Below are 27,545 nucleotides of genomic sequence, written 5' to 3'. Positions count from 1 at the left end.
CATGTCTGAAGGGAGGAAAAAAATCCTCGAGGCAGCAGATAATTTCAAACTCACAAGACTTTGTTTCTGTTAAAATGAAAACTTCAGAAATAAGTCTTCAGGAGTTCTCATTTTCCCTGGATCATTCTATGGAAACTGAGATGATGATGTCTGGAGAGCAAGGAAGCTAAAAACAACTTTTCTGAAAAGTGTTCGGTGTTGTAAAGGTGCATACTGATACAAGTACAGTAGGTTCCTGGACTTCAGAACCACATTTTAGCTTAAGTTTCCTCCTGGCTTCAGATTTTTCCTCTCATCTTCATGTTTGTTTTTTTTTTTTTTTTTTTTTTCAACTATATTGGTTAATTTCACAAACTGTGATCTCTTAGGATTAGTTCCTTCAAACACAAAAAATTCCTTCATCATGTCAGCATCTCAGTCTATTTGCTTTTTTTTCTTGCTTCAGGTGGATAGAACGCTTTCCCATATAGATTCACCAGGTTACTGCATTTTTTTCCCTTTGCACCAACCCATCCTACTCTTCCTGATTCTTTGGGTATTTGAATGTGCCTTCTCTCCATCTCCCATGTGTTTCCTGTATTATAAGATCTTTAGGTGATGACCTGTATCTATTTTTGTATATCTGTCACATCGTTTCTTTGATGCTGGTCCAGGTACAGAGGTGAAAATATCAAATAAATCTGCTAAGCTAAGACAGGAGAAGGCAAAAATCTCTTTGAAGGAAAATGCCATTATTCATTTCTGTATACTAAAGCTAGCAGATGGTGGAAGGTTATTCTAAATAAGTACTAGTAAGACTTTTTTTTTAATATTGGAAGTCTTCTGCCTTACTATCAAAATGAACTGAAAGGTTCTGAAGAAGCTGTTTTCCATTTCCAAAACTCTTATAGGATCTCTGAGTAAGTGCTCTCAGTTAGGTCGCATAAATGGTTATTGCTGAGTTGTCTACTATGTAAAGTACAATTCGGCCCTCTTGTGGTGATCTGTAAGAGTGCAAGTTCTCCACAAGTTTATTCTAGAGAACTATATTAAAAGCATAGACTCTTCATAGTTCTTCTGAAAAGTAGAGATGCTCACGAATTGTATGAGAGAGTCAGTGAACGCAGTCACCTTCTGGAACTAGTTTTGTCTTGTTCATATGCTGCCAATTACATCTATTGTGTATTCTTAGACTGTAATTGATAAAATCAGAAATAGCTGAAAGTTTATTTAGGGATTGAAGAATATCCAGTTTTCCAAAAAAAATTTTGTCTAGGTTAATCTGGATACGTGGTAGATCAAGCTTGTAGAGAGAAAATATGGTTCTTGCTATATAACACTAACACTTCTTCTGTTTTGCCAACGTCATTTGTCTGTAAATGAATTCTTCAGTCCCTCAGTAGTTACAAAGTACAACTCTTAATAATGCTTTGGTTGAATTCTAGGAGGTCAAAGTTTTATGAACTTTTCAAAGTCTTGTGAACTTCCGTGAAACTTTTCAAAGGAGTGAAAAGTTTTTAGCAATAATAAAAGTAGACACCATTAGTCTTACGACAAACCATTCCCCTGTTGTTGAAAGCCTTTTATCAAGAGTGTGCTACTTTACCAAGAGTGAGGCTAACGTATCTGTCTGTCTTTTTTCTGTCTGTCTTGTCTTTAGTGGGGAGTGGATTTGTACGTTCTGTCGGGATTTGTCCAAGCCAGAAGTTGAATATGATTGTGATAAACCCGCTCACAGCCCTGAAAAAAGAAAACTGGAAGATACTGTGGGTTTGGCGCCAATAGACCGCAGGGTAAGGATGAGTCTTGCTGCTTTTTTGTACTATGACATGCATGCATTTAAAACAAACAAACAAAAATCAAACAAGTGATGGTAAAAAGGATAAATAACTTACTTAATAAGCTCTGAGGTCTTAGCAGCCTTCATGTAAACATACTGAACAGCACATTCTTAAAGTCTGAGAAGTGCCTGTGGTCTGACGCTCTGAACTGGGACTGCATTCTAGGAATTATTGAGTGCTGTTTGTAACAGTGACCTAATGCACAGTGACCTTGCCTTGAGCAATTTTTTCTTTGTGTTTTTTAGCATAGATTGACTTTATCAACTAATGATTTTTGTCTTTAAAGCACTTTATTACCATTCTTTTAAAAAAGCTATGTAGCATCTTTCCTAGTGAAGATGCACAGATTAACAAAAATATCTGGGAATAATTTATATCAGTTTGAAACTCCAAATACTCTGGTGGAAAAGTGTTGAAGACAAACAAAAACCAAACAAGTTACCATAATTTGGTTTTGCCTTAAACCTCAGAGTTAAACAAAAATAACTTGTGCCTTTGAACAGAAGGTTGAACTGCTTGCCGGAATGTTTTGGATTCTTGATTTTTTTTTCTTGTTTTTGATTTTTGTTGGTGTCTTTTTATTTTTTTTTATATCTCTTTGTTTCTTTATTAAAAACTTATTTTAAAACAATTCTGAGGTCTGTTGGAAACTTCAGCAGTGTTTTACTTGGTTCCTGTTGGCAACCTGTGTAAATATACTGAGATGAGTATTGTATTTGGGAGCTTAGTCTACAGGTAGGGCCGTTGTTTGCCTTTGCAGTCTGAAAGGAAAAAAATAGCTCTGTTCGTATTTTGCTTTAAATGTAAGTTACAAGTCTTGTAAATATTCCAGTGAAAGATCAGCAAGCATAAAGTCACAGAAAACTATTTTCTGAATCTCTTTCCAAGCTCAAGATCCAGTTTAATATACTTGGGTACACAAAGAATAGATTTTTCCTCACTGCTAACAAAAGGCACTCTAGGCTTTGCAGTTACAGAGCAGTTATGCCCAGATCAGGGCGGGGGAGGGCGGGGAAAAGTTGTCTCTGAATATTTATAAAAAGCTCAGAGCCACATGTGCTATTTTTATTCTGTGGAATGTTTGCTGGACTCAGCAAATACTGAATAACACCATTAGTAACTACGTCAGGCTTCATAGCATGCATTTGAGAATTAATAATAATAGGATGTAAATATTGCGAGAATGAATGCTGCAGACCATTAGTTATGACAGGCTTGCTTCCTAATACAGTTTCTGTGCTCACTTTTCTGCTTAGGGGCTGGGAGGAGTACTGAGCATTTGTTCGTTTTTTTCTGTAGTTCATTATTTTAGGACAAATTATGTAGTTTTTTTTTACTTGGGTATCTATTTTTCTTGATACAGAAATGTGAAAGATTGCTGCTATACCTCTACTGTCATGAAATGAGTCTTGCTTTTCAAGATCCAGTTCCTCCCACGGTATGTACTTCACTTCTTTCATTTCCATAATGGAAGTGGTTGTAATGGCATTGTTATGCTCGTTATCAGAAGTCAAGTTTCCTGCACATTGAGTGCGTTGAACATTTTTAGTTCTACTAAAACTATCTGAAGGGCAGTTGAAAAACAAAACACTGGGTTGTAAGGGGAGTCACTAGTATAACCTTACTGGGTTGTAAGGGGAGTCACTAGTCCCCAAGAGCTAACCTTACTTCAAAAAGTACTTCAAAAATAGATGTGAAAAGTAAATTATGTTGCTGTCTGCTGTTTTTACAATTCCAAGTGATATCACTAAAAAAGAAAAAAAAAAAATGAAAAAAAAAAAGAATTGTGATACATATTTCTTTAAAAAAAAAATAATAATTACCTGATTTTTGAAGATTGGAGTGCTGCATAGTACTAATATGAAAAGTTCTGGCTGACTGTGAGAGGGCACTTCTTTACTGTGAAGGTGACAGAGCACTGGAACAGGTTGCCCAGAGAAGTTATGGAGTCTCCTCTGGAGGTATTCAAAACCCACCTGGATGCCATCCTGTGCAACGTGCTCTAGGTGATCCTGCTCAGCAAAGGGGTTGGACTAGATGATCTTCTGAGGTCCCTTCCAACCTTGGCCATTCTGTGAAATTAAATTTCTCACTATTAGCTGGAAATTTTAGTTTAAACTAAGAGATGTAATTTGTTCAATAAATAATTAAAATAAATAATTCTCTGTTTAGGTTCCTGATTACTACAAAATAATCAAAAAGCCAATGGACTTGTCAACCATCAAGAAAAGACTTCAAGTGACCAGTTCATTCTACACAAAGCCAGAAGATATTGTGGCTGACTTCAGACTGATTTTCCAAAACTGTGCTGAATTTAATGAGGTTAGTAAAGTAGATATCTTGTCTGATTTTGTAAGCTTAGATGTTTTCAGGAAGACTCCAGTGGGGGTAGAACTTATTTAAACATAGGTTGATGATAAGACCCTAGTGAAAACATTGCATTTGAAACTGTTGGTGTTAGATGAGTACACAGTAAAGATCTTTTTGTAGAAGGAAGGAGGCTTAAAACAAACACACTAACTGAACGGCAGGACAACACATAAGGAGTAGAATCATTGCTCATTATAGAGGTTAATGGTGAGGATTTGACTAAAAACTTGGTTTAATCTTGAGTGTATCAAATCTTAAATTCAGTGGAGTTTTCCTTCTGGAAGGTCTATACTCACCCTTATGACTTCTAGTTAAATGTTGATAGACTGCTGTTGTCCTTCACTGCATGTAAGGGAGTAATACATGTTGAAAAAGGGTTGCAAGTACTGAGTGAACCACAAAAAGGGACAGAATTAACAGTGGGAATAAGGTTTCTTAAGTGGCTTCAGTTGGGTTCTCATCCAGACATCTTCAGTAGCTGGGAATCACCTGCCATGGTGACTTCTACTTCAGGAAATTGGTCAGCCAATGTAGTTATGAATGACTTCAGACCTAGTCTTCTGAAACTCGGTCATTATCCATTCTAGTAATATATTCACCATAATTTAAAGATAGGTCTGTAAGCTAGACAAACTAAAGCATTTCATGTGGTTATTCCAAAACACTTTAATACCCTTGAGACATACCTGTATATTTCAGAGCATAACCCAACCTTTTTTGTAACAGGCGGGATATAACAGGTGGTAGACTCTTTTTATGTAACTTCACAACCCATGGCTTTTGCAGTTAGCTTCTGTGATAATCCATCAGAGAAAAAGGTCAGTGGGGGTGTGGACCAAAAGGTCTGCCCTCTCCCTCTGTTTTGCAGGCTTGTGCTGTTGGGTACCATGTGTTCCCAAGATGCTATTCTTGGTGCTGTTCTTACTGCTGTTTGATTTTTGTAACTTATGAAAGCACTTAAATCACATTAAGTCCTTTAGGTATAAAGCTATTTCATGATGTATTGATGTTGTTAATTCACCCAACAGCCTGATTCAGAAGTGGCTGATGCTGGCATGAAACTTGAAGCTTACTTTGAAGAACTTCTAACGAGCCTGTATCCTGAGAGAAAGTTCCCTGTACAGCCGAACTGCCAGAGTGAAAGAGAGAACACAGAACTTAGTGATGACTCAGATGATGACTTTGTACAGCCCCGGAAAAAACGCCTCAAAGGAGAAGACCGTCAGTTGCTTAAATGAGACGCATGTGTGACTGTGGAACATTTTTTAAAAACTAAGAATATTTATCAGTCAATTGTAAAAAGGGGAAAAGTCATGACTGCTTTGACCTGTAGGTTTGTGGATATTTACTAGACTTCCTACACCTTGTCTGAAACACAAATCTAATGGAGATCCAAGGCATGTGGAAAGCTTCTCTGAAGTTCCAAACTTTCATCATACTTATGGAACCGGAACAGAATTTGTGATTTGTATGGAGTGACAGCTGTTTAACTTCTCTTTGAGGAAGAAAATAAGTTTGTATAGAACTAAGTTTTAAAACATTACATGGATTCAGCTGAATGGCTTTCTGAGTTTGAAGAAAATGTGATCTCACTGGACATTTAATTTTACCAAAGGCATGTGGCTGGCCATAACTTGATTTTTGTACTGTATTTAACACAAGCCATGAGAAGAGGTGGTGTAACATTGTTGTCCTACAATACTGACTGGTACAATGAAAATGTAGTTACTCCCAAAGACATTATCGGTCATTTTAAAATGTAAGGGAGAGTGTATTAAAAAACTTTAAAAAAAAAAAAAAAAAAAAAAAAAAAAAAAGGAAAGAAAAAAGGAATTTGAGAGTTTTTAATAGAGGAAACAAAGGATACAGTGCTTTTGTACCACTTTTCTCAGCACCAGCAAGAAATAATGGTATTTCTGTACTATGTTGTTTAACAAGTGTCTCATAAGTTTGATGTGTTTCTGTTTAATGGAGTCAAAGGCTAAGTCTGGAGGAAAAAATGTTTGCTTGCAACTACCAGTCAATCTTTGGGTATGTTTGGGGGAGGGAGGGAAATATTCTTTCATCCACAAGGTCTTGCTGTTTTTCCAAATTCCTAGATATTGTTTGTGAGCATACAACCAGCATTGTTATTCTCTTGGAAGTACACAAGTTTGAAGAGGAAGATTTTTTTTTTAAAAAAAAAAAAAAAAAAAAGTCCTGTTCTTTGACCCTTCATATGTTCTTGTTAAAATTATCAGATGAGGACAAACTTTTGTTGTTGTTGTTCTGTCTACTTTCCAGAGGTGCTGACCGTCACATAGACAGTCGTTTCTGCCCTCAGCAATTTCAGATTTAGTGAAGTACTTGTCTGTGGCTGCTCCAGCTATTGATTTATATTCTTCATTTGTGTCATCTTAAATGAAAACTGAGTTTTAGGGAGAACAAGCAGTCTCTTGGATTAATTGAGCTCTGATGGTGCCAGTATGTTTCAGATGGTATTACAAAGATGCGTGTGTACACAAGCCTGCTTTTTACTTGCCATGTAGCACAGATAATGGTGCTGTGGATAGATCACTGGCAAGCATAGACACAAGTGCTGCTTGTGTTTCCCTGCCGTATATGTATGCACTCAGAAAGTGTGCTTCCAGAGGAAGCTGACACGTGTTTCTCTGGACCTTAAGTTGCAAGCACATGTTTATTAGGCTTAACACAGTGAGCACTGAAATTAGACACCTATACACCTTCATACACAGCTTGTTCTTCAGTGGAAAATACTGGGGAGATGAGTGTTGCTGTGCTCTTCCAGTCCACTTGCTTCTCTCTCTGCTTCTGATTTTTCACTTCAAAACAGAAAATTTTGAAATCATGCAACCAACACTTGAACAAATTAAAAATAGTTTATTCCAAACAAAAAAAAAAAAAAACAAAACAAAAAAAACACACACAACAAAACACAAAAACCCAACCAACCCACAACCTAATGCTCTGTTTTGTTAAGAAGTGTGAGTGAGGTATAAGACTTCTATAGTCTGGTTTTCATTCAGACTTTGCAGCAGTATAGTTCAAAACAGAGAGAACCAAAAAATAATAATAATAAAAAAATCCTCCTGAGCTGAAGGTGGAAAAGAAGCTAAGGAATGACCTTACATCAGTCTATTTCCCGTTTTCATCAAGCTTCACGTGTGTTTTCATAAGAAAAATATTTAAAAACAAACAACAAAAACAGGCATGCTCTTAACATAGTAGCTGAAATTGTTCTTGGTTCCTTACTAGCTTTTATGAAGAGGCTGCATAAGCAATGCAGGTGATAGTTGCTGAGAAGTCAGTCAGGCTCCTGGGCATCCAGCCCACTGGCTTACTCTTGCATTAACTGGGGAGCTGTGGCAGCTGGCCATTCAGACCATCACTGTTAGATCTGAATGTCCAGATGAGCGTGTGATTTGTGTGCTTTGCTGGCATGCCATCTTAAGTGTGATGGGTCAGGCTAGCTCTGTGCCAGCCTGCCACAGCTGCTGTCAGGACACGGATGCTTTGGTACAGAAAGCCCTTAGGTAGGTCTTCAAGGAACTTCTTGTGGTAAGCTGTGCTTGCCTCCTCCCTCCTAAGAACCTCATCTGTGTGCTACCATCAGGCATGTGGGTGAGTGGGCATGAAGACAAGAAAATTCTTTCAGTAAACTGTTTGAACATGTGTGTTTAAATAACCCACTGGAAAATTCAGACTCAACTTTTGTCTTCTGATCTCGAATGCTACCCTAAGAACCTTCAGAAATTGCCCATGTAATGACGTTTGAGATGTTAAAATTAGCCACTTCAATTCAGATGATGTATGCACAAGTATTTGAGGAGTGCTATTTTGCTTTTTAAAGGTAAGTAATGCATTCTTTCAGGCTGCTATTGTGAAGCCCCTATCTACTTCATGTATTTTTTTTCTTCATTGCCTCAGTTCCCTGAAGCAATGATAACAGTGGTGGTTTCCAATTTTTTTTGCAACGTGACACTGGCACTACTATTAGCACTAGTGGTAAACAGTCTTCATCTTGCTTCACAGGATAAGTAGAAAGCATCTTTTTATTGAATCACAGGAAAGGGAATGTATGTGAGAAAGTTGCCCTTTGTCTATGCAAATCATAGCTTTTACACTGTTCCAGTTACCTTTTTCTTTTTTTATAATGGAAAGGGTATGGAGAAGCAACCATCAAATGCAGCTCACAGGAAATGACAGGTTCCAAAGGTTTATTTTTTTTTCCTATCCACTCCACCATCAAATACTTGCTTTCATTTTACTTGCTAAAAAAGGGGGAAAATAAACACAAAAAATTAATAGAATGCACGTGAAAACAAACAAAAATGGGTACAGAAGAAAAGAACAACCACTTGGTTATGTGTTCTAATGGTCTTGCCTCTGATAGGCAATCCTCATGGCTATTTTGAAAGCAGACTGATGCTGTCCTAATAACCTGAGACAGATACAGAATAGAATCGTGGAATAGTTTGGAGTGGAAAGGAATTTAAATATTAAACTAGTTCCAACCCCTTCTAATGGGTAGGGACACACCTTTTGCCTGAAGCCCCATCCAGCCTGGCCTTGAACACCTCCAGGGTTGAGGCATCCACAATTTCTCCGGGCAACCTGTTCCAGTACCTCGCCACCCTCACAGTGAGCAACTGAACAACTGTTCTTTATATCTAATCTACCCTCTTCCAGATTAAAACCATTACCACTTGTTTTATCATTACACCTGCTGGTAGTAACATCACCCTGAACCCTTCTCTGGGCTAAATAACTCTCTCAGTCCCTTGATAGGAAAGGTGTTCCAGCCCTCTGCTTGTTTTTGTGGCCCTCCTTTCATGTCCTTCTGACATGTATGTTGGGGTCCCAGAACCTATCACAGTACCCCATGTGGAGTCTCATGAGAACAGAGAAGATGGGCAGATTCACCTCCCTAGACCTGCTGCCCATACTTCTTTCAATGCAGCACAGGATATGGTTGGCTTTCTGGGCTGCAAGCACGCTTTGTCTGTTCACATCAGGTTTTTCATCCCCCAGACCCCCCCCCAAGTCCCTTTCCATAGGGCTGCTCTCAATCCATTCATCCCCCAGTCTGTACTGATGTTTGGGACTGCCCCGAGCCATGTGCAGGGCCGTGCCCTTGGCCTTGTGGAACTTCATGAGCTTCACACTGGCCCACCACTCAGGTCCCTCTGGATGGCATCCCTTCCCTCTAGAGCATCAACTGCACCACTCAGCTTGGTGTCAAACTTGCCTCACTTGAGGGTGCACTGAATCCTACTGCCCATGTCACCAATGAAGACACTGAACAGTTCCAGTCCCAGTATGGGCCCTCAGCGGACACCTCCTCACTGGTCTCCATCCAGACAATGGACAGTATGATTTTTAAATGTCATTGTTCAGATTCCACAAAACATTTCCTACATGTGTTTCATTCAGTTGTTTCACTTAGTGTTGAGATACAAATCTATTGTTTGGAGCTTTAGGATTAAATATTGCCTTGTTCAAGAGCTTTTACATTGTGCATTTAAACTTTATAATGGGTTAGATGACTGCCCTTAGTACATTCAACAGTCGTGATTCAGCAATGCCTGAATGACACTACGTATACAAATATAATCTCTGAAATAACCTCTAAAGAATAACCAAACTGAATATATGATCTAATGATGATGTCTTGTAGTACACAACTAGATCTAGAGATTTTTATTTTTATGTCCTTTTGACTTGTACATGTGAAGGCCAGCAACTGGAGCTTATTACTCTTATTTGTAGCAAGTAATAATGCCATTACATTTGCAGGGGAAGAGCCCCTCCCATTAAGGAATCATTACATTCCTATTTATCTCAGCCACTACTAGCCAACATTAATCTATCTGTATCTGAATCAGAGGTTTCCTTTTGCGTTTAAAGCAGTTTTAAAGAAGTGTTTGCTTAATAATTTTTGTAAAGCCAACCAGTTGAGGGATTGTGGGTCCCTGGCATCTGTGCATGGGGTTGAATTTCACCCACATGGGAAAAATGAGTTGCTTCGTCTACTCAAATTTCTTCCTATTAAATTTCACTTAAAGCTTCTTAAGCTTTTATATTTTTTTCTAGTCATTTACAAAATATCATGTAGATATTTTAAAATGGCATAAAAACATGAGTCCATATTTCTAAAAGACATGCATTTTAAGAGGCAAGCAACGATTAACATGTTTCTTTCCCAAAATCTCTAAGGTTAACTGTCCCACATACCCATGGGAAACCTTAGATGTGACCCAATGCAATTCAGTGTGCATGTCTGTATGCATATAATGCATGTATGTGTTTGTATATGTATATATATATTAAGTCTGGTCCTGAATCCCACATAAAGCAGTTTGGCCAAACATCTGTCGTACCCTAGGTTGCTAAAGAACGTGGATTACCTAGCCCATGGTCTTCTGGCTTATAGGGTAAGACTGCAGAGGGATATGCAGAGTGATGCAGACCTGCCTCTTGCATGGTATGAAAATTTCCATGCTGGTACAGCTGAATTGCCTGTAACCACCGAATTGCTCACCACCTCTAGTAATTAAATCAGTGCTACTTGGGCATGGGAGGCTATCAGAGTTCAAACTGACATTCCTTCTTAATCTTTGTGCTTAGTGTTTTGTCTGACTGCCTCTGAAGCTTTATAGGAAACACTAGTCACAAGGGTTTAGGTTAAAGGGCTGATGCAGCTGGGGCATTTGACTTGAATTTGATGTAGGAGTGGAGTTAGTAGTTTCAGGTGTTACTTGTATCTGCTATTATCTCTGCATACAAGAGAGGCAGAGCAGAATATGCACAGCAATTTCCAGTTGGGACAAAGAAGTGCTTACGCTAATTTAGGTTAGCATGCTGCCACGAGGGAGCTGGGGTTAGGACTGGCGTTCTTGTTTGTTCTTACATGAGAAATGAGCTGAGGCAACTGGGGTAACAGTGCTTTAAGTTGCTATGACAGCACCTTCCTCTGTTTATCTGTCAGTCCTTATTTTGCCTTATGAACCCTCAGAAGAGTTTGGGGTGCTTTCTGGCCAAATCAAAACCTACTAGTTTCTAAATAGCCTTTAGCTATGCAGGAGCTCCTGGAGTGGCAATACAAACCTGCAGTGCCCTGCCCTTGGTCTCAATGGGCAGCGTGAATGCAGAGATTGCACACACAACACACACGGATGAGAAAAGACACAGGGCCCCAAGGAAAGAAGCACTCATAAGAACCTGCAGATAAAAAAACAATAGTTTGATTTTGGGACATGGCAGTTAATTAGGAATTAAAGAGTGGGTGATGTGTTACAAACACCTGAGAAACTCAACAGCCAGAAAAACAATCTGTCTTGTGAATCTAAGAGTTTTCAGAAAGCAACAAATTCTCGCAATTTAAGCTCTGTGAAGAGATTAATCCAGATCTACATCTGTCAAAGACCACCAAAATACTCTGCATAAATATCAGATAAAGAACTAATGAGTTGGAAAAAAAACACCATAACCTAGATTGAGTGCATCAGCTTTTTTTTGTGAACTTCAAGAGCATGTGTCAGTGTATTTGATAACAATGTTTGCCTCAAGGTTTACCAACATTATCAGCTATACTCTTACTTGTGAGATAAACGGTGCCACCATAGCTCCAACACGGCACAATGACCCACTTGTTCCCATCCCCAAGGCTCGCATTGTAGTGGGATAAACCTAAACCAGGCCAGAAAGAAATAGGATTAACGTGACAATGTTCTGTGATATGTGTCCCCCTTTTTCTTTTTCTTTTTTTTTTTTTCCTTCAGAGATACCCATTGCAGCCATATTCATAAGATATGGAAAGCCATATTCTTAAAATATAAAAAGAATTAAAGGTTCCTTTGTGTCTTATTTGTGCCATTTGAAATCTGACATTTCTTGCCCAAAGTAGAGGTTTAGGGTGAGACACACACCTTTCTTCTAGTTACACTGAGCTGCTCAGGTCAGTCACAGACCATAAGCTAGGTGCTAAAGGAAAAAATCAATCTATATTGCCAGGCCCTGAATCTGAAAACCCCAAAAAAGGATATTGTCTGCAGCCTTCAAGACAGCCTATTTACTTGCATCAACGCCTTTGTTTAGAAGGAGGAGAAAGAAAATGAAATGCTGTTAAGAAACCTCCAGGCTTAGAGGAACATGCTTTGTGTATTTGCTTTTTCATATCTCATATTTTCACAACACCTGTGACAATAAAGCACTTAAGTACGTGCTTTGCTTAACTTTAGTTACATCCCATTAATGTCAACAGATTTTAGCAAGTATTGTCATTTAAGCCTTTGTTTTTATATTTTATCAATCCAAGCCAGAGGATGTAAGGTAAGTCAGGAAGAGTCCAGGCATGTGGACGGGAAGGGCATTTCTAAGTTTGGTTTTGATCCTCAATTACTTTGTGTGTATTGATGGTTTATCATATGGCTATTCCAGCAATGGTCTTCACATCAACAGCATCTGATTCTGGACTATTAAAGGCTGGTATTTATTCAAGTCTGGTGCACGTGTAAATATAGTGTGCTATTAAAAGAAGTATGGCACACTATCAGGCCAACCCAGGCAGCTACAACTATTAGCTTTTTATCACTTTACTCAATCTGAAAGTCAATACATTAAATTTCACACAATGGTGTTTTTAAATGAAAACAATTTGTAGGTAACCCACAGCACTCACTGCTCCAAAGTTGTATGAAGGAGAAGCTCTCTAAAGGATCAAAATTATTTGTAGACAGAACACAAAAATTCCACTAGGTGATAATATACATATATATATATATATATATATATATATATATATATATAAATAAAAACTCGATATACTAACTACATCAGTCCCTTAAGTGCTGGCAAAGGTTCCTTTCAGTGGTAGCCTATTGTCTAACTTCAGAGGGATGGGAAGGGGGAAGATGGAGACTTCTGGAAGATGTCCGTACACAACACCCTCAAAAATCACATTTAGCAGTAGCTGACCAACAGGTGGCTCAGTAGGGCATTTCTGTCCCACCTGCTCTTCTCACCTCCAACCAGTTTTCTGATTCCTTCTCTTATCTCGTATAAGAAAAGTGTAGTCAGGAAGCAAGACGTACTTAGTTCAAGAAAGGTAACTCGAACTCGTCAAGAAATATAGTGGCATTCCTGGCAAATGGGCTTTCATACCCCAGCAGCTTCACGTACTTTCAGAAGGACCCACCTCTGCTGTGTAAATGTAGATGGTGTTGAAGTTTGCTGAAACCAAGGCACGAAGCATGAAGAGAAACCCAGTCATGCCTGCGCTAAAGGGGAAGCAGCGTGGAGCAAAGAGTTAGTGTCACTGAACTGTGATCAACAGAGACGCAACCTAATGTATTCTCTGTGATAGGGCTTTTAAAATAAGGAAAAGTTGATTGCTGACAAGTGTAATTGTTTTTCAGTCCATTGGCAGGACTTTTGCTACGTCTATAAAGAAGCTGCAAGCAAACATGCTGGCTGTCTCAGGCTAGAGATTAGGCAGAGAAAACTGAAAATAATAACAGTAATAGCAGCAAAGAGGTTGGTACCCAAGTTAATGACTCCTCACAGGGGCTCGTTTACCTTAATGGCTGTTTGCAGCCTCCCAGTCTAGCTTAAAGCAGAGTTTAACTTGCAGCCCCCTGACTTTTAGGAGCTGTTAGGCTCTGCTAGCTTGAGAGGGAACCAGCCTGGTAATTACAGCACTCACAAAACCTTTCCCTTGGAGCTCTGAGCTCTTTTTGAAGTGCCTGGCTCTACAAGTTAGAAGAGACTTAACTGCCACAGCTAAAAAATAAAAAATAATAATAATAATAAAAAAAAAAGAAAAAGAAGAGTGAGTATCCTTTCTCATGGATGTTGTTCACATCATTTCTATTTCCCCAGCCTGCATGAAAGCAAAATGTTGTACACGTAGGGGAAGTTGCACCCACCCCCAACAACACCCGCATGCTGATGGCGACTACCTGGAGGTGCAGATATTAAGGAGAAGAAAGAAGAGCGCCGTACATCCCATGGTGATACACAGGCTCAGGCGTCTTCCGAGGAAGTTGATGCCGAGGATGTTCACAGGATTTACTAGAGACAGAAAGGAGAAGCATAAAATGCTTGCTGACCCCACTGGGTGCTCAGTGAGCAGCATGGCACAGTGAGCACAAGCTGGTGGTACTGGGGGCCTGGAAGGGCAGGGAGGGGAGAGGAGGTTACGTGCGATCTCCCCGGCGGTGCTGATGATCATGGTCTGATACGCAGAAGGTCCAAACGGGCGGCAGTGGCAGGGGCTGCGGCTCTCCTCCGAGGCAGGGCCAGGGTCCTCCTCCCCCAGCGGTGCCGTGGAGCCGCAGCTCAGGTCCCGCTCCAGCAGCTCGGCGCTGGCCAAGATGACTCCATAATAAGCGAAAGCTATGCCAAGCCTGTGGGGATGAACGGGGACATTGACAGGGAAGGTGAGGAAATGCTCGGGCACTGAAATGCAGCAGGTTTCGGGTGTCTTGGGACTCTCCCTGCACTGTGGTGCTGCAGGATGGGCACCCCATGAGCATGAGCCCAGTGGTGACATGGGCACCCACCAGCTCAGCAGGCACCCAGAGCATGGCAGAGCACTGCCACACATCCACACACCTCTCTTCCTCCACCCTAGCTCGTAACTCTGTGATCGCTTGCTCATTAGTGCTGGGTTTTGCTGTGCTGCAGGACACCTGGACTGCCAAGCACCCTGCTGAGGGTGAAGCTCACCCCTGCATTTCCACTGCCCCACAGCCACTCTGAGAAAGCAGGGTGCAATGCTGCATGTGTGTTGTCTTTTCCCCTTCCCATCATTGCTGTGTTACCCCAGGGAAAGGAAGTGAAGAAGCCATGAAGTCTACAGGCTCTTGTTAAGAGATTAATGCCAAGAGCTTGCTGATTTGTAATTGATAAAATCCTGAGGCACTTTCTGACATTAACACTACTGCTCTGCCCAGATGTTCGCAGCCCACACTGCCACCTTCCTGCTCCACTTTTAAATGAAGGAAATGCTCCTACATCTCTCAGCTCCTCCATAAATGCTGGTTGTAGCCTACAGCTTTGCAAAGTATTGCTGCCTCTGGGCAGGAGCTGCGGTGATCCAGCTGGGAACAAGTTGTCCCAGTGTCCACCCCAATTGCTGGTCCTTCCAGGCTGGGAGGCAGCAATGTCGTGGTCATGGCAGGGAGCGTGTGCCACTGTAGTCCCTTGTCTTATTCCAGTCTGTATGGGGAGACACTTCTAAACCTCCCCTGCCTGAAGGGTGTCTCTAAATCAGACCCCAGTGCTTGCAGCTCAAACGCAGTAGCTGTCCAAGTGTTTTATTCCTCGTCCTTCCTTCACAGTGATTTTTAAAAGGAGTTTTCATTATCCTGCTGGAGAGACTCACACCGCACCCTGGCTCGCTGTCAAGACCGGGGCACTGGTGGTGGCAGCCTCGCTGTGTCATTATCAAGTAATTCAGCATATGCCTAATCATAAGCAGGCTGAGAAGTAATTTTTCATTATTTTTTTTATCCCCCCGGCAGTTTCAGAAACAAGCTCCAGAATGCAGGCTATGAAATGAGTTGCCTGGGGACATGGGGGATGCTGAGGGCATGAAGGGATGGGGACGCAAACCTGAGAACACGCCAGTGGCTCCTGGGGGAGTAGGAGAGAAAGCAGGATTAAAAACAAAAAGATATTTCATAATACTCATGCAAGTTGAGGGGAAAACATAAAATATTCAAAGCCTGACTTAGCAAGATTTTGGGTCAATGAGTTCCCACGGACCCATTATTTATACATTTCCATTCCAGACAGCCCAGCCGATGAAACATATATTACCCATGCATACAGCTACTGGGAACATGGCAAATGAAACTCGTCTGTCTTCAATCTTAATTTTCCCCAGCCAGTGGCAGTCGTACCAGTTAATGAGTTTCTGTTTGAGCCCTGTCTCACTGATACGTGGGCTGGCCTGTGAAGCAGTGCATTTGTCCTCCTCTCTGGATGAACAAGCTGGCAACATGAAGTGAAACCAAACTGAGGGCACATGTGGTGTTCATTGTGGGCTGATATGAGTTCTCCTGCTTCTCATTGACTGAGTCACCCTGTCCTGCAAAGCTGATAAGCAAGAGAAGAAGAAAAAAAAAAAGAAAGAAAGAAAAAAAAATTACCATATGATCCATATCTGCAGAGTGGTTCTTAGGTATTTGGGATGGATGAGGTCCTTGAACCTTCCTCTTCTTTCCTTCAAATTAAATAGTAGAAAGATTTGCTTAAAAGCCATCTTTTACACAAGGGCAAGAGCTCTGCAGTAGCAGCAGGTGTCCAGGTGCCAGTACCTTTGCCCCAAGAGCACAGTGCCCCACCAGCCCTCTGGAGAGGAAGCCCCTCTTCCAGAGGATGTCTGCAAAGGATGGAGGGGGGTGAGAAGAGATCGCCCTGCAATCCTCCACCTTGGCCCCCACATGCCTGAGAAAACAGGGATAGTTTTGGGGTTGCCTTTATTATTATTGTTGTTGTTATTACTATTATTACTATTGAAGCCCAGGAGGGTGAACAACTAACAAAAACCCTGTGCCTGGCCAATGTGGTTCCATTACATAAATGAAATTAAACTACAGCAAAGCTTTAATCCTAATTAATTCCAATACAATACATTTTGCATGAATTGCTGAGGACAATGTGTGGTACCTGTGGGATTGAATAAGCTGCAAAGAGGTCCAAGGAAGGGACTTAAAAAAGTCGGATAATAACTTTGAGGCCCTGGACATGAGAAGCAATCAGCTCTGGAGCTGTCAGCTTCCTTAAAGAGGTGGAAATGGTGGCAGCTCCGAAATGTCCTCCCCTGCTCTGCCCCTCTGGCTCCACTTGCAGGGACCTGGGATGCTGGGAGCTGGCCCACAAGCAAGGCCAGGGGTTGGGAAAGGCTCTGGGACCTGCAGGTTGGACTTTTGTCCCATGATCATGGCACCTAGGGGGACCCCAAGGAATGGGTCCTGGGTCTCATGGTGCTGGGGACACTCTGGGAAGATCCAGTGGTGGTAGTGTGAGAAATAAATCGGGCTTTTGTGGTGGAAAATTCCACTAAGCTTGCATATTCAAAGGTGAATGTGCAGGCATAACAGTGGCATGGAGTATGTTAAGCAGATAAGGGGAAGGTCCCAGTGTCCCAAAATAAGGAGGATAGCTAAGAGAAATAGGACAAGCAGTGCAAAATCAGTAAACACAAAAAAAATCATGGCGTGCCCCCTCAGCAACCCCCATGTCCCCAGGCAGCACTGCAGGCTGGGCTTACCTTGGGGGGCTCCTGCAGCACCCCCTCGGGCATCGTCGCCCGGTTTATCTTGGCTATCCTCCTCAGCGTGGCCAGGGCAGCCGCTGTGTTCCCCGTGGACACGTTGTACCGTGCTGACTCAGGGATGAACTGAAAGCAGAGCAGTTGTAGAAAGCCCTCCTGCCCATCTCCTACCAGCCTGTGCTGCCCACAGCCACCCATCCTGCCCAAGAGCACTAGAAGTAGGGATTTTCCATGTCACTCTACAGAAATCAGACAGAAATAAGATGTCTGGGGCTGGTATTTCTGAATAGTGAGTGACCTGGAGAAGATGTGGTTGGCTGACACAGTGAGGGTGATGTCTCTTGGTGCCTGGGGACACGCCAGGTTGGTGGTGGTGCAGTGGTGAACAGGCAGAGAGGTTCTTCCTACCTTGAACACCAGGATGAGAATGATGCCGGGGATGGAGGCGATTCTGATCAACCACCGCCAGCCGATGGTTGGGTTCACCACTGATGCCAGGCCAATGATTAACAAGGATCCTGCCAACCAGAACACCTTTCCAAGGGAAAAGGAGGGGTTAACAGCAATGATTTGCTTATTTTCATGCCTTCTGGTCTCATTCCCTGGATAGGTGGGGATCTGTCCTGGGGAGAGCTGCAGTTCACACTGAGCTATCCTGAGGCTGTCAGAGAAGCTGAGTTTGGGTTGAAGGAAAGAGGGAAAGAAATTAGCTCTGGATGAAAACAGATAATATGTGCTGTAGCTGCTATTGTACTTAAAGCCTCGTTTGTTCTTCCAGTCGCTTCTCTGCTAACAATCAGGACTGTGAATTTTTCTCGTCTGAATCTCCGCGGGGTAGCAGCAGATTTACAAGCACCAAAGGCAAAAAGGGGCGAGATTTCTACTGCTGGAAGTTGGTGGGTCTCCAGTGCCAAGTAATACCAGTGGATAATGTGGCCCCAAACCTGCAAGTACTTTCCTCCCCGCAGTTCACTTGTTGCCGTCAGGAGAAATGTCCCTTTCAGGGGGACCACACAAAGGAGTTCCAGCAGTACAAATCACAAACAAACTCGCAAAAGCCACAGCAAGTTCATGAGTAAGCTGTGGGCAGAAATAACACGTTTCTATGCAAGATTATTCCTCTTTATAAACCTTTGTGTTTCCGATGACACTTGGGTAATGAAGCCCTGGGATCAAACATAATGCAAAGCAAACTACCCCTGCCACCAAGACTGTGTACCAACCCTTCTGTTCCAACAGCCAGATGAATTCATGGGTTCAGCGAGGCCTTCACAAATCATTTGCATATGCATGAAGCGGTCATTGCAGGAGGCTGAGCAAGGAATAACCCCAGTCGTGCTCACTGTGGTTTTGGTCCCACAGGCAGCCACATCCCTTCCAGCACGTCTCAGGCCTAGCTTGGGACTAACTATGCTGGCCCTGCAGGGAGAGGCCCAGCCCAGGACCTCATCTGGGAGCTGCCTCGTTAATCACGGATTATTACCATCATTCAGACTCAAAGGTTTGTATTTACCCAATGTGAGACCCCCAGCACACACCAATTGGAAATGTTGAGCTGCCCTTGACCATGGAGACCCCTCCTCAGCCCACCTCACTTTTGACTTACATCTGCGTGAGCTTTTTGCTCACTGTGAACATCAGAGAAAGCCCAGGGCCTCCTGGTGCACCCCAAAGAAAGGTGGGATAAGCACAGGTGAAGCTGTGAGCATCCTCTGCCCCATCTAGCACCATGCTGACTACTTCATCCTGCTTCTCAGTGGAGAAAACACGCACACTCCTGCTGAAGCCCTGTGCTGGCAGTGCTGTCCCAGGCTCTCAAGTGATGGCCCACCAGCACTGACCCCATTACAGCAGGCAATGCTGTAAATACCTATCAGCAAGGTACCCGAAAGGCTGGATGTCAGCTGTCATTCAGTCTCCCCACAATGTTAGGAGCATCCAGTTATCTGAAAAGGAATTGCTCCCCTTCTGCATGCAGCTGTGGGTGTGCATCCTTAATAATGCTCTGAGCACAGAAGGCAGAAGGCACTCGTTTGGCCCAAGACTAACACAAACAGGCTGGCCTGTCAGAGACCTGGTTTTCAAACAGTAGCAGGACAAATCTCCTGGGACTCTGGATGAGAAGAAAAAGTAATGTACTGGCTCTTACCTGGGATAAGGGCAGCATGTATCCTCGGTACTTGGTAGGTAAAAATTCTGTTTTTATGATAAGCCTGGTGAAAAGGGGAAATAAGGCAGAAAGACAGAGACAGTGAGAATGTCTGCACTAGTCAAATAGCAGTTCAGTCCAGCCAGTACTGAAAGTGGCTGCCCACAGACAGAGAGACCACCCCTCTTCCACCGCTGAGCTCCCGGGGGGACCCTGCCAACATGTCCTCAGTCAGGAAGGCTCCAGGTTACATGCAGGGAGGTGCCTGGCATAAATCCCCTTCTTGGCCAAAAAGAGAAGGGGAAGAGTCCATGTTGGCTCTTTCTGTCATCTCAGCTGTTGAGGTGTTTCATAAAATGTGCAACACCAGCAGCAGAAGGGACTGAAAGCACCTTACCTGCCTGGTCCTGCCCTCCATCCTCTGAGGGAGGCAGCCCCAGGAGGCTGGTGGAGGCACAACCCGGGCACAGGGTGTCTCTTTCTGCTGGCAGCACCAGCCTCCCATCCTTCGCTTCAGCAAAGGGCTCTTGGGCCAGTGCAGCCTGCTTTGGGCTGTCCTACCTGGCAGTGGGTTTGGAAAAAATCATGTATTCCAACCAGCATTCATGGAGACTCAAAGGGAGGTAAGGGAAAGGCTGAGAGAAGTTTGCTGCAGGAAGGGCAATGCTGTACCTCCCGCAGCCCTGCGAGTGGAACAGGATCTTTCTTGACTGCCCTGAGTTTCAACCCAGACTTTGAGGAACCATGGAAAAAACTGAAATGTTGCATTTGTCTCCCTGTCAGAGTCAAAAGAAATCACTTATTTTGCCAGGCTCTTAGTGAAGTGGCTGTTAATACTGTGAATTTCTCCTCCCCTCCCCCCAAAAAAACAACTCCCTGCTTCCGCACCAAAAGGGCAAAAAGTTTCATTTAAGTGGGAAGGTTTTACACCAGTTCAGGAAGAATTCGCTACTCTAAGCAGAATTGTTGTGACTTTTTTACAAGGAAGCAGCCTTTGCTCATCTGTTACCTGTCTAATTGTTTTTGTAATGTGTGTGTTTAATAATCCCCCTGTCACTGGTTTAATGCAAACCAGCTGCCCTCTCCGTCCCAGGGCTGAGGAGCCCTTGGGAACTGCAGCTTAGGTAGACGGACAGGGATTCGATGGCATTACAGAACGGCGTTTTGCTTTAAGGCGATGTGGGAATTTGCTCTCCTCTGCACTTCCAGCCCCCTCGGAGGCCCCTTCCTGGCCGTCTCCTCCCGGTCACCGCGCAGCCTCAGCTTATCAGGCTCAGCGCACGAGACACCGGGCGCTGCGCCAAGGTCAGCCAAAATGAGCTGTGGGGCCTTTCTTGCTTAAAACCCAGGAATACAGCCCCTGCGGGCCCCTGGGTGCCTCCTCGGAGGAAGGAAAGCAGAGCCGTGCTCTTGCTTATTCATGAACAGAACCTGGTGTCAGGGTGCTCCTCACAAGGCGCCAAGCACGGCCTTACCCCTGCGCGTGGCCTGACACGCCGCCTCCCACCATGGTCCTCAGGAAGACGAACCAGATGTAGGATGGGGCAAACGAGGTCAGCAGGGAGAAGTAGGCTCCCCAGAGGAAGGAGAGCAGCAGAATCTGCAAGGGGCAAAATCAGGGTCACAGAACCAAGCACTCCCAGCCTTCCAGAGGCCTTGGGAAGGGCTCGGGTGGATCCGAAGGGTTTTGAGCCCCATGCAACAAACCCCTGGACTCTCACAGGAACAGTTCCTCAGGGACACTGCACAGCAAAGGGACAAGGGGACAGGTGGTGGCCGGCCCCTCGTGGCTTGTCACAGGGCTGGGGAAGGGCATGCACAGCCCCGGTGCCCACTCACCTTCCAGCGTCCATACCTGTCGGCCAGGAGCCCGAGCGCTATGCTGAAGACCATGTAGCCAAAAAACACCATCTACGGGGAATTGGAAGACAGCTGTGGGGTGATCGCTCCCAGCAGCACCAGGCAGCTCTGCTCACTAAAATGGAGGTGAGCTAAATGCTTTCTAGGCAGGAGGATGAACCGCAGTGCTGGAGCTATGCATAGGGTCAGTCCTCAAGCAAAGGGTGGCAAGGATTTCTGAAGAGTCAGGAACTGGGGGATCATTTTGGCTTTACGCTTCTGGGCATGGATGTGTGCTCATGACAGATTGCCTCCTGGAATTTTAAAGTTGTGGCCTGTCCCCGAGGGGAGGACTTGGAATTTATTTGGTCAATTGGGAAATGTGTGTTACGAAGCGTGGTGGTGCTGCAGACACTGCCCTTGTGGAGGATGACTTGCATGGGGGAGCACAAGTCACTCACCGTCGTCACTAGAGCCACCTGCCAGTCATGAAGCTGCCACTCACATCGGATGAGGGGAGACACAACAGCTATTAGCATGATCTCCATGGCTTCAGCCACCTTTGGGAACAAGTGTGCACGTTAGCAAGAAGAGAAGGTGTGAGGAGCCCGTGGGGTGAAGGTCCTCAGCCCCACCTAGCCTGCAGCCAGGGCAGTCCCACCATGCTGAAACAGGCCCTGTGAAACTGTGGTGCCTCCACAGAGGTCCCTAACATAAAATAATAAAATAAAATAAAATAAAATAAAATAAAATAAAATAAAATAAAATAAAATAAAATAAAATAAAATAAAATAAAATAAAATAAAATAAAATAAAATAAAATAAAATAATAAAATAAAATAATAAAATAAAATAAAATAAAATAAAATAATAAAATAAAATAAAATAATAAAATAAAATATAAAATAAATTTGTTCTGCTGTCTGTTTGCTCCTAGCAGCTGGCTTTAGTTAAGAAATAAGCCATCATTCACTCATAGCTACAGGCCTTCCCATCTCAGCTATGGCAATCCTCACGGATATGTCCTCATCACACCTTCACCCCAACCTGTCCCTGGTTCCCAAACCAGATGTGCTGTTAACCTAGGACCCTGTTAGTTAGTTAATTAGGAGGTTTTCCAGGTAGCCAAGGGTGAGAGGAGGGCAGCCATCCTGTGTCAGACTGTACAGGGTTTGGGTGCCCTGGGGATGGCATGAAAAATGCAGTCAGGAGGCTGAACCTAACCCTCAGGAGGTGGGACGGTGACCCAGGGCAGGGGCAAGGTCAGGATAACCCGGGGCAACCTGTTCTGCTTTGTCTTGAAATAGGTTCAATATCAGTTTCGTCCAATGTTGATTTTGGACAAAGGTGACAAAAACAGAACTCCTTCTTGAGAAAGTATGTGTGGAAAAAAAAAAAAAAAAAAGCTGCAATATGTGTGCATGGTGCTTTCAGTTGTTATTGCACAGTGAGAAAGAAAAGTTGGAGAGTGTTTTTTTGGTAGCGTGCAGTTGGCTGCAGACACCTACCCCGGTGCTTCCCATGATTAGGAAAAGTGCAATGTGGAACCTCCCAAACCCAATGGTTTCCACAGCTTCTTCCACCGTAAATGTATTCTGCCCTGTAACACCAACGGGCAAGAAAGAGACAAAACAAAACAGAATCAGTCGTCAAGTTGTACCTCCTCAGGTCTTTATGAAATATGAACGTTTAATGTGGACTGTACCAGTAGAGAGGCTGGAAACACCTAACTTGTCCTGGCATGGGTGTTGTGAGCCAGGGCTGGGGACTGTCCTGTCCCCCAGCCCTACAATAGTCACAGCTGCTGCAACAGGCACAGCTGGGGCTCTGGGCTTGATATTGTCTCCTAAAGTTTTTTTCCTCATTTTCTTCCCCCATTTCAAGAACAAAGCAAGCAGCTCAAGACATGAGCTGGGATGGCTTTATAAACAGAGCTTGCAGGAAGCTTTCAGTGCATGTATACATTTAAGCTCTTATTTAGGTAAAGTCAGAGCTGTACAAATTTTCCTGTCAGGACATTTATCTTCCAGCTTGGTCAGGTCAAACCCTGAAATGGAACAGAATTTCAGAAGAAAAAAATATAATAATTTCATAGAAACCAAGGCAGGCAGCTCTTCCACTGCTGCTGGTGGAAGGCAAGCCTGGCAGCTATGTTGGGAGAGGAGCAGTATGAAGCTGGTCCCCGTGGCTGCATGTGCAGAGATTGTAGGTAACTGGAGTGCCAGAACCCTGCCTCTACCCCACTACACGAGGACCAAAATTTCTAGTTCTGCAAACACAAACTTACCTTTGGGGGGTTCTTGGCCCTCCGTGTGGATTTCCTCCAAGGCAATAGTGTTTACTGCCTCTTTCGGTGCAGCGGCCATCTCAGCTCCTGCTGGGGTCCACAGTCACTGCCAGAGAAGGTTGGGATTTAACTGTGAAACCTTCAGGTGATCACAAAGCAACCTTTGCTATCAGCCAGCAAAGCAGCTTCCTGCACTGCAATGGAAGCATTTGGATACATTCAAACACATTTGTTTTAGGCAGCTAGTAGGAAATGACACTTCCCACAGTGGTTTTTTGTCTGTTTGTTTGGTTAAAAAATAAAATAAAAAACAAAACATGGAAGCATCACAAGGCAGTTTAGTTGAGCTGACAGACCAGTCATCACACTGCTCTGGTTGTTTTCATAGAAAGTCCAGAGACTCAGGGAAGATGCAAGACTGTGTCACAGCCTGGATGTGCAAAGACAGCCAAAGGATGCTGCATCATCTCCAAGATCCAAGAACTGACAATTACTGGCACTATGTTGCCCAGCCAAAGGTAGAAATGTCATCCTTTGAGGACCTGAGGTGCTGCACCCTGTAATTGCTGAGGTTTGTGAGAGCATGTGAGAGCATGAAGCAGAGCCAGAGGGTAGGAACAGCCACGCAGAGGAGTGGGGCTGCCCAGCCTGCTCCCCTAGCCCTGGCTTCCCAGGATGGGATGTCTGGCAAGCAGCAAGCCCCTAGCTCCTCCTCACCCTGCCCACCCCTACCAGCACAGTGATTCTCTCTGGACATGTGGTCCTCTGCCTCACTCCCCTGCATTAATCCTCATCCTTTTATGTGATCAAGAAACAGCCACGAGTTCTGGATTGCAACGGGAGACAGCTGGCTTGTCCCCCCCAGCGGTTCTGGTTTCTAATGCTAGATCCCTAGAACTGATCACGGCTGCTTTTCCTGGTAAGAAAATATCATCTTAATCCCGTGGCAGGGATTAAGCACACCACAAAGCTTTAACCCACAGGCTTTCCTGCTGAGTGCATGCTCAGACACTGTCGGGAAGGGCTCAACCCATGCACAGGGTAACAACCAGCTCTCCTCTGATGATGTCCATCCAGAGGTGCCGGACTTGGCCGAGGAAGCATTCAGCGCCACCCAGCAGTGGTCTGGGGGCTGCAGCAGGGCCAGGGATTGACCTGATGACTGAAAGAAGCATCTAACAAAAGACACGAAATCTCAGCTGAGGTAGAGGGCAGCACGAGCTCGGAAAGCACAGAGGTACAGCACTCCCAGGCTGGGCACGTTACAAACATTGCACTGAGGTGCAGTTAGGAAGAGGTCATTCAGGGCTAATAGCAGATTAGTTGGCTGGGCCACGTACACTGACCTTGCTGTTACAGACCATTACAGTCCAGCATCCCAGAGGATGCGTAGGATATTGCTTACTACTGTCTCTGATCAGCATCCTTGGAGGCAGCTGTAGCTGCCAGCAGCACATGGTGCCACCAGCTGATCATGTTGGCCACCATTTACAGACCATTTCCAGGTGGAACCAGCTCAACAGCAACCAAACTGGGTGTTTGGAAGAGCCCAGGAGAAAAGGTAATGCTTTGCTTTGTGGCTGAGTCATGAAGAGCTTTACCGTAATGAAACATGGGCACCTGTAAAACCTGAAACCCGTGACATGGGAAACCCTGCATTGCCATGCAGGACCCACCAGTGAGGCTCGGGTCCTCAAGCAGAAGGGTGCAGAGGGGCACCCCACCACTGGGGGTTGGCCAAGACACCCCCAGAGGTGTCAGAATAGCAGCTAGCACCTATGGGAGACCCACACAGCTCCTAAACAGCAGCAGCTGACCAGGTGGGATATCTGCTCTAGCACCTCAAGTGACACCAGAAATCTGTCCAGGCATCTGCAGCCCCCCCTGTGGCCAGGGCACTGGGGCAGCTGGAGCAAAATTCACTCCCCCATAAGCAGGTAAGAAGCCACTGTTCAGGTAAGTCCTCAGCACCGTATGCTCTGCACCAGCATTTATCTCCAGAATAATTATCTCCAGAGACAGAGATTTAGGTGCCACACTTCAGTAAATCTCATGAGGGTTCCTACTGAGCATAGGGTTTGCTCGTCCCAAGCACTTGCAGCCCTGTTTGCTCTGATGGAGCAGCTCATGTCTATCACACCTCTTTGGGGAGCCACAAGGAAGAGCTTCCCGCTATTTGTAAATCACACTGAAAATACTAAATGACAATTACACCAGCCAAAAGAACAGCACTGCCAAAACTGTTGCTGGCAGGGAAAACAGCGATCCTCCATCAGAAGGCAACAACCAAGAGTGCACTGAAACTACTGCTGGGACCCGGCGGCAGGATGACATGACACGCGAATGATCAGAAATCCCCACTCCGAAGCCAAGGCTCAATTAATTTTATTTATTTATTTATTTGTTGAGTGAAGTTTCCTTACCTCTGAAATGTCTCGGGCACAGAGGAGCAGACTTTTCCTCCCTTACTGCTCTTTCTTTCCCTTCTGCTGTTTTCTTTTTGCCGTGCTGGCGGTGCTGTGGGGTTCGGGCTCCAGCTCCCGGGAATCAGGTTTCCTCCTCCCTGGGCACAGGCAGGTCCCTCCCCACCCACCTCCACCCCCAGAAGTGGGTGGCACAGCGGGGCGCCTCAATGCTGACCTGTGCTGGTCCCCTTGCACCTACAGCTGCCCACCATGGCTGTGAGCAGCGCCCAAGTGCCACAGCCACCAGCTCCCCCAGGCCAACCAAAGCCAGCTCAGATGCCATCACCACAAAAACAGGGCCCGTCTATCTGCTTAGTTTCTCTTAATTTCCCAACCAAGAACACAACTCCAGTGAGTGTTCGTGGCTTGCGGTGATCCTGACCTCGCCCCAGAGCAAATCTGAGTGCTGCAGGTTGTGCTGGCCAGTAAATCTCAGCTATGTGTGCTGTAAGTGCTCTTGACAAGGAGTGTACATGCTGACCTTGTTGGTTGACTGTGTTGGCTTTAGCTTTAGTTTCTCCCAGTGGAGATGCTGGGGAGATTTTTTGTCTCTTTTCCATAAGAGTTCCCTAAATCCTTCTCTTTTGAAATATGTACACCAAGCTAGCAGCAATGCTGTGATTGTTTTATCAAAGCATGTAGCTCTCACGCCAAGTTTCACACTTTCAAGCATCAGGAATGCATTTGCTGTCAGCCAACATAAGCTATTTCACAGCCCTATTTTACATCTTCCTTTTAATAATATCTGATATTCAGCCACAGCCACTATTGGCAACTGCTAAACTGGATGCAGGATCCAGGCTTCCAGATCCATACCGTTGTTTTCATTGCAAAAACTCAGGCACTGTGCATGCAATCACAGAAGGGAGCTGAAGTTTTGGCATCGTGGGTTCCCAAAGCAGAAGGGGAAAAAATGACCAAAAATATCAGTGAAATATTCATCTGCAGAGATGTGTTTTCAGGCTCAGCTGTTTGGGATGGAATGAAGGCATGCTGTCCATTACTCCTTTTAGCCACCTCATGATAATTTAGTTGTTTGCAATGGAAATGCAAAGACTGGTCACAGAGAAGTGTGAATGGAAATGTCTGCATAAATGAAAGCTCCAGGAGAAACAAGAGCGAGAGGGTGAGAAGAAATTCCTCTGCTGCTGGCCAAGGACATGACAGAGAGCCATCACACAAGTAAACACTGAGGAAAGTGCTGTTTGCTGCAAGAGCCAGAGGCTTCAAGAAACTGTTGGCTCCTGAAGATTATAAAAGATCTGTTTAAAAAACATCATCACCAAACCAGAGGACCCAAGAGACTGGACAAGACCTCAGTACCTGGCTATCC

At 44.2% G+C, this 27,545-nt stretch overlaps 3 protein-coding genes across 6 annotated transcripts in view; 1 reads left to right on the top strand and 2 right to left on the bottom strand.

The window, feature by feature from the left end:
* Positions 1–10,258, top strand: part of TRIM24 (tripartite motif containing 24) — a 73,307-nt gene extending 63,049 nt beyond the window's left edge. For all 3 annotated transcript variants that reach the window (XM_072038792.1, XM_038165999.2, XM_038165992.2), the window contains exons 16-19: positions 1,640–1,772; positions 3,184–3,258; positions 3,993–4,142; positions 5,219–10,258. In XM_072038792.1, the coding sequence (XP_071894893.1) occupies positions 1,640–1,772; positions 3,184–3,258; positions 3,993–4,142; positions 5,219–5,428 (568 nt within the window). In that variant the 3' untranslated portion in view covers positions 5,429–10,258. The remainder of the gene's footprint in view (positions 1–1,639; positions 1,773–3,183; positions 3,259–3,992; positions 4,143–5,218) is intronic.
* Positions 10,164–21,532, bottom strand: LOC101797365 (putative transporter SVOPL). 2 transcript variants are annotated; one of them, XM_038166008.2, is made up of 11 exons: positions 21,461–21,532; positions 21,097–21,221; positions 19,622–19,685; positions 17,881–18,006; positions 17,470–17,598; positions 16,346–16,419; positions 14,391–14,596; positions 14,150–14,261; positions 13,387–13,468; positions 11,790–11,879; positions 10,164–11,411 (listed from the first exon to the last, which is right to left on the bottom strand). In XM_038166008.2, exons 1-11 carry the CDS (start codon positions 21,530–21,532, stop codon positions 11,265–11,267), a joined length of 1,227 nt encoding a protein of 408 aa, XP_038021936.1. In that variant the 3' UTR covers positions 10,164–11,264. The 2 variants fall into 2 exon arrangements, with proteins under 2 accessions (XP_038021936.1, XP_071894904.1); XM_072038803.1 differs by lacking the exons at positions 19,622–19,685; positions 21,097–21,221; positions 21,461–21,532 and adding an exon at positions 18,696–19,136.
* An 8-nt stretch (positions 21,533–21,540) lies between these two features.
* Positions 21,541–26,412, bottom strand: LOC140002645 (putative transporter SVOPL). The gene is made up of 4 exons (XM_072038812.1): positions 26,171–26,412; positions 23,748–23,853; positions 22,969–23,060; positions 21,541–22,020 (listed from the first exon to the last, which is right to left on the bottom strand). Exons 2-4 carry the CDS (start codon positions 23,824–23,826, stop codon positions 21,721–21,723), a joined length of 471 nt encoding a protein of 156 aa, XP_071894913.1. The 5' UTR covers positions 23,827–23,853; positions 26,171–26,412; the 3' UTR covers positions 21,541–21,720.
* Positions 26,413–27,545: the final 1,133 nt, after the last annotated feature.

This window comes from Anas platyrhynchos, chromosome 1 (assembly GCF_047663525.1).
Source record: "Anas platyrhynchos isolate ZD024472 breed Pekin duck chromosome 1, IASCAAS_PekinDuck_T2T, whole genome shotgun sequence".
Classification (NCBI taxonomy): domain Eukaryota; kingdom Metazoa; phylum Chordata; class Aves; order Anseriformes; family Anatidae; genus Anas; species Anas platyrhynchos.
Note: the sequence above shows the minus strand (reverse complement) of the source record. Positions and strands in the feature narration are given on the sequence as shown.

Bases quoted from the DNA above. Each gene is read 5' to 3' on its own strand.
- LOC140002645 (XM_072038812.1), bottom strand. From the start codon at position 23,826: ATGGCCGCTGCACCGAAAGAGGCAGTAAACACTATTGCCTTGGAGGAA. The intron at 23,061-23,747 runs GTAAGTTTGTGT...TTGGTGTTACAG, and splicing joins GGGCCAAGAACCCCCCAAAG to GGCAGAATACATTTACGGTG. The intron at 22,021-22,968 runs GTAGGTGTCTGC...TTGTTCCCAAAG, and splicing joins TAATCATGGGAAGCACCGGG to GTGGCTGAAGCCATGGAGAT.
- LOC101797365 (XM_038166008.2), bottom strand. From the start codon at position 21,532: ATGGTGTTTTTTGGCTACATGGTCTTCAGCATAGCGCTCGGGCTCCTG. The intron at 14,262-14,390 runs GTAACCTCCTCT...TTCTGTCTCTAG, and splicing joins CACCGCCGGGGAGATCGCAC to TAAATCCTGTGAACATCCTC. The intron at 11,412-11,789 runs GTAAGAGTATAG...TTTTATCTGCAG, and splicing joins TGGCACCGTTTATCTCACAA to GTTCTTATGAGTGCTTCTTT.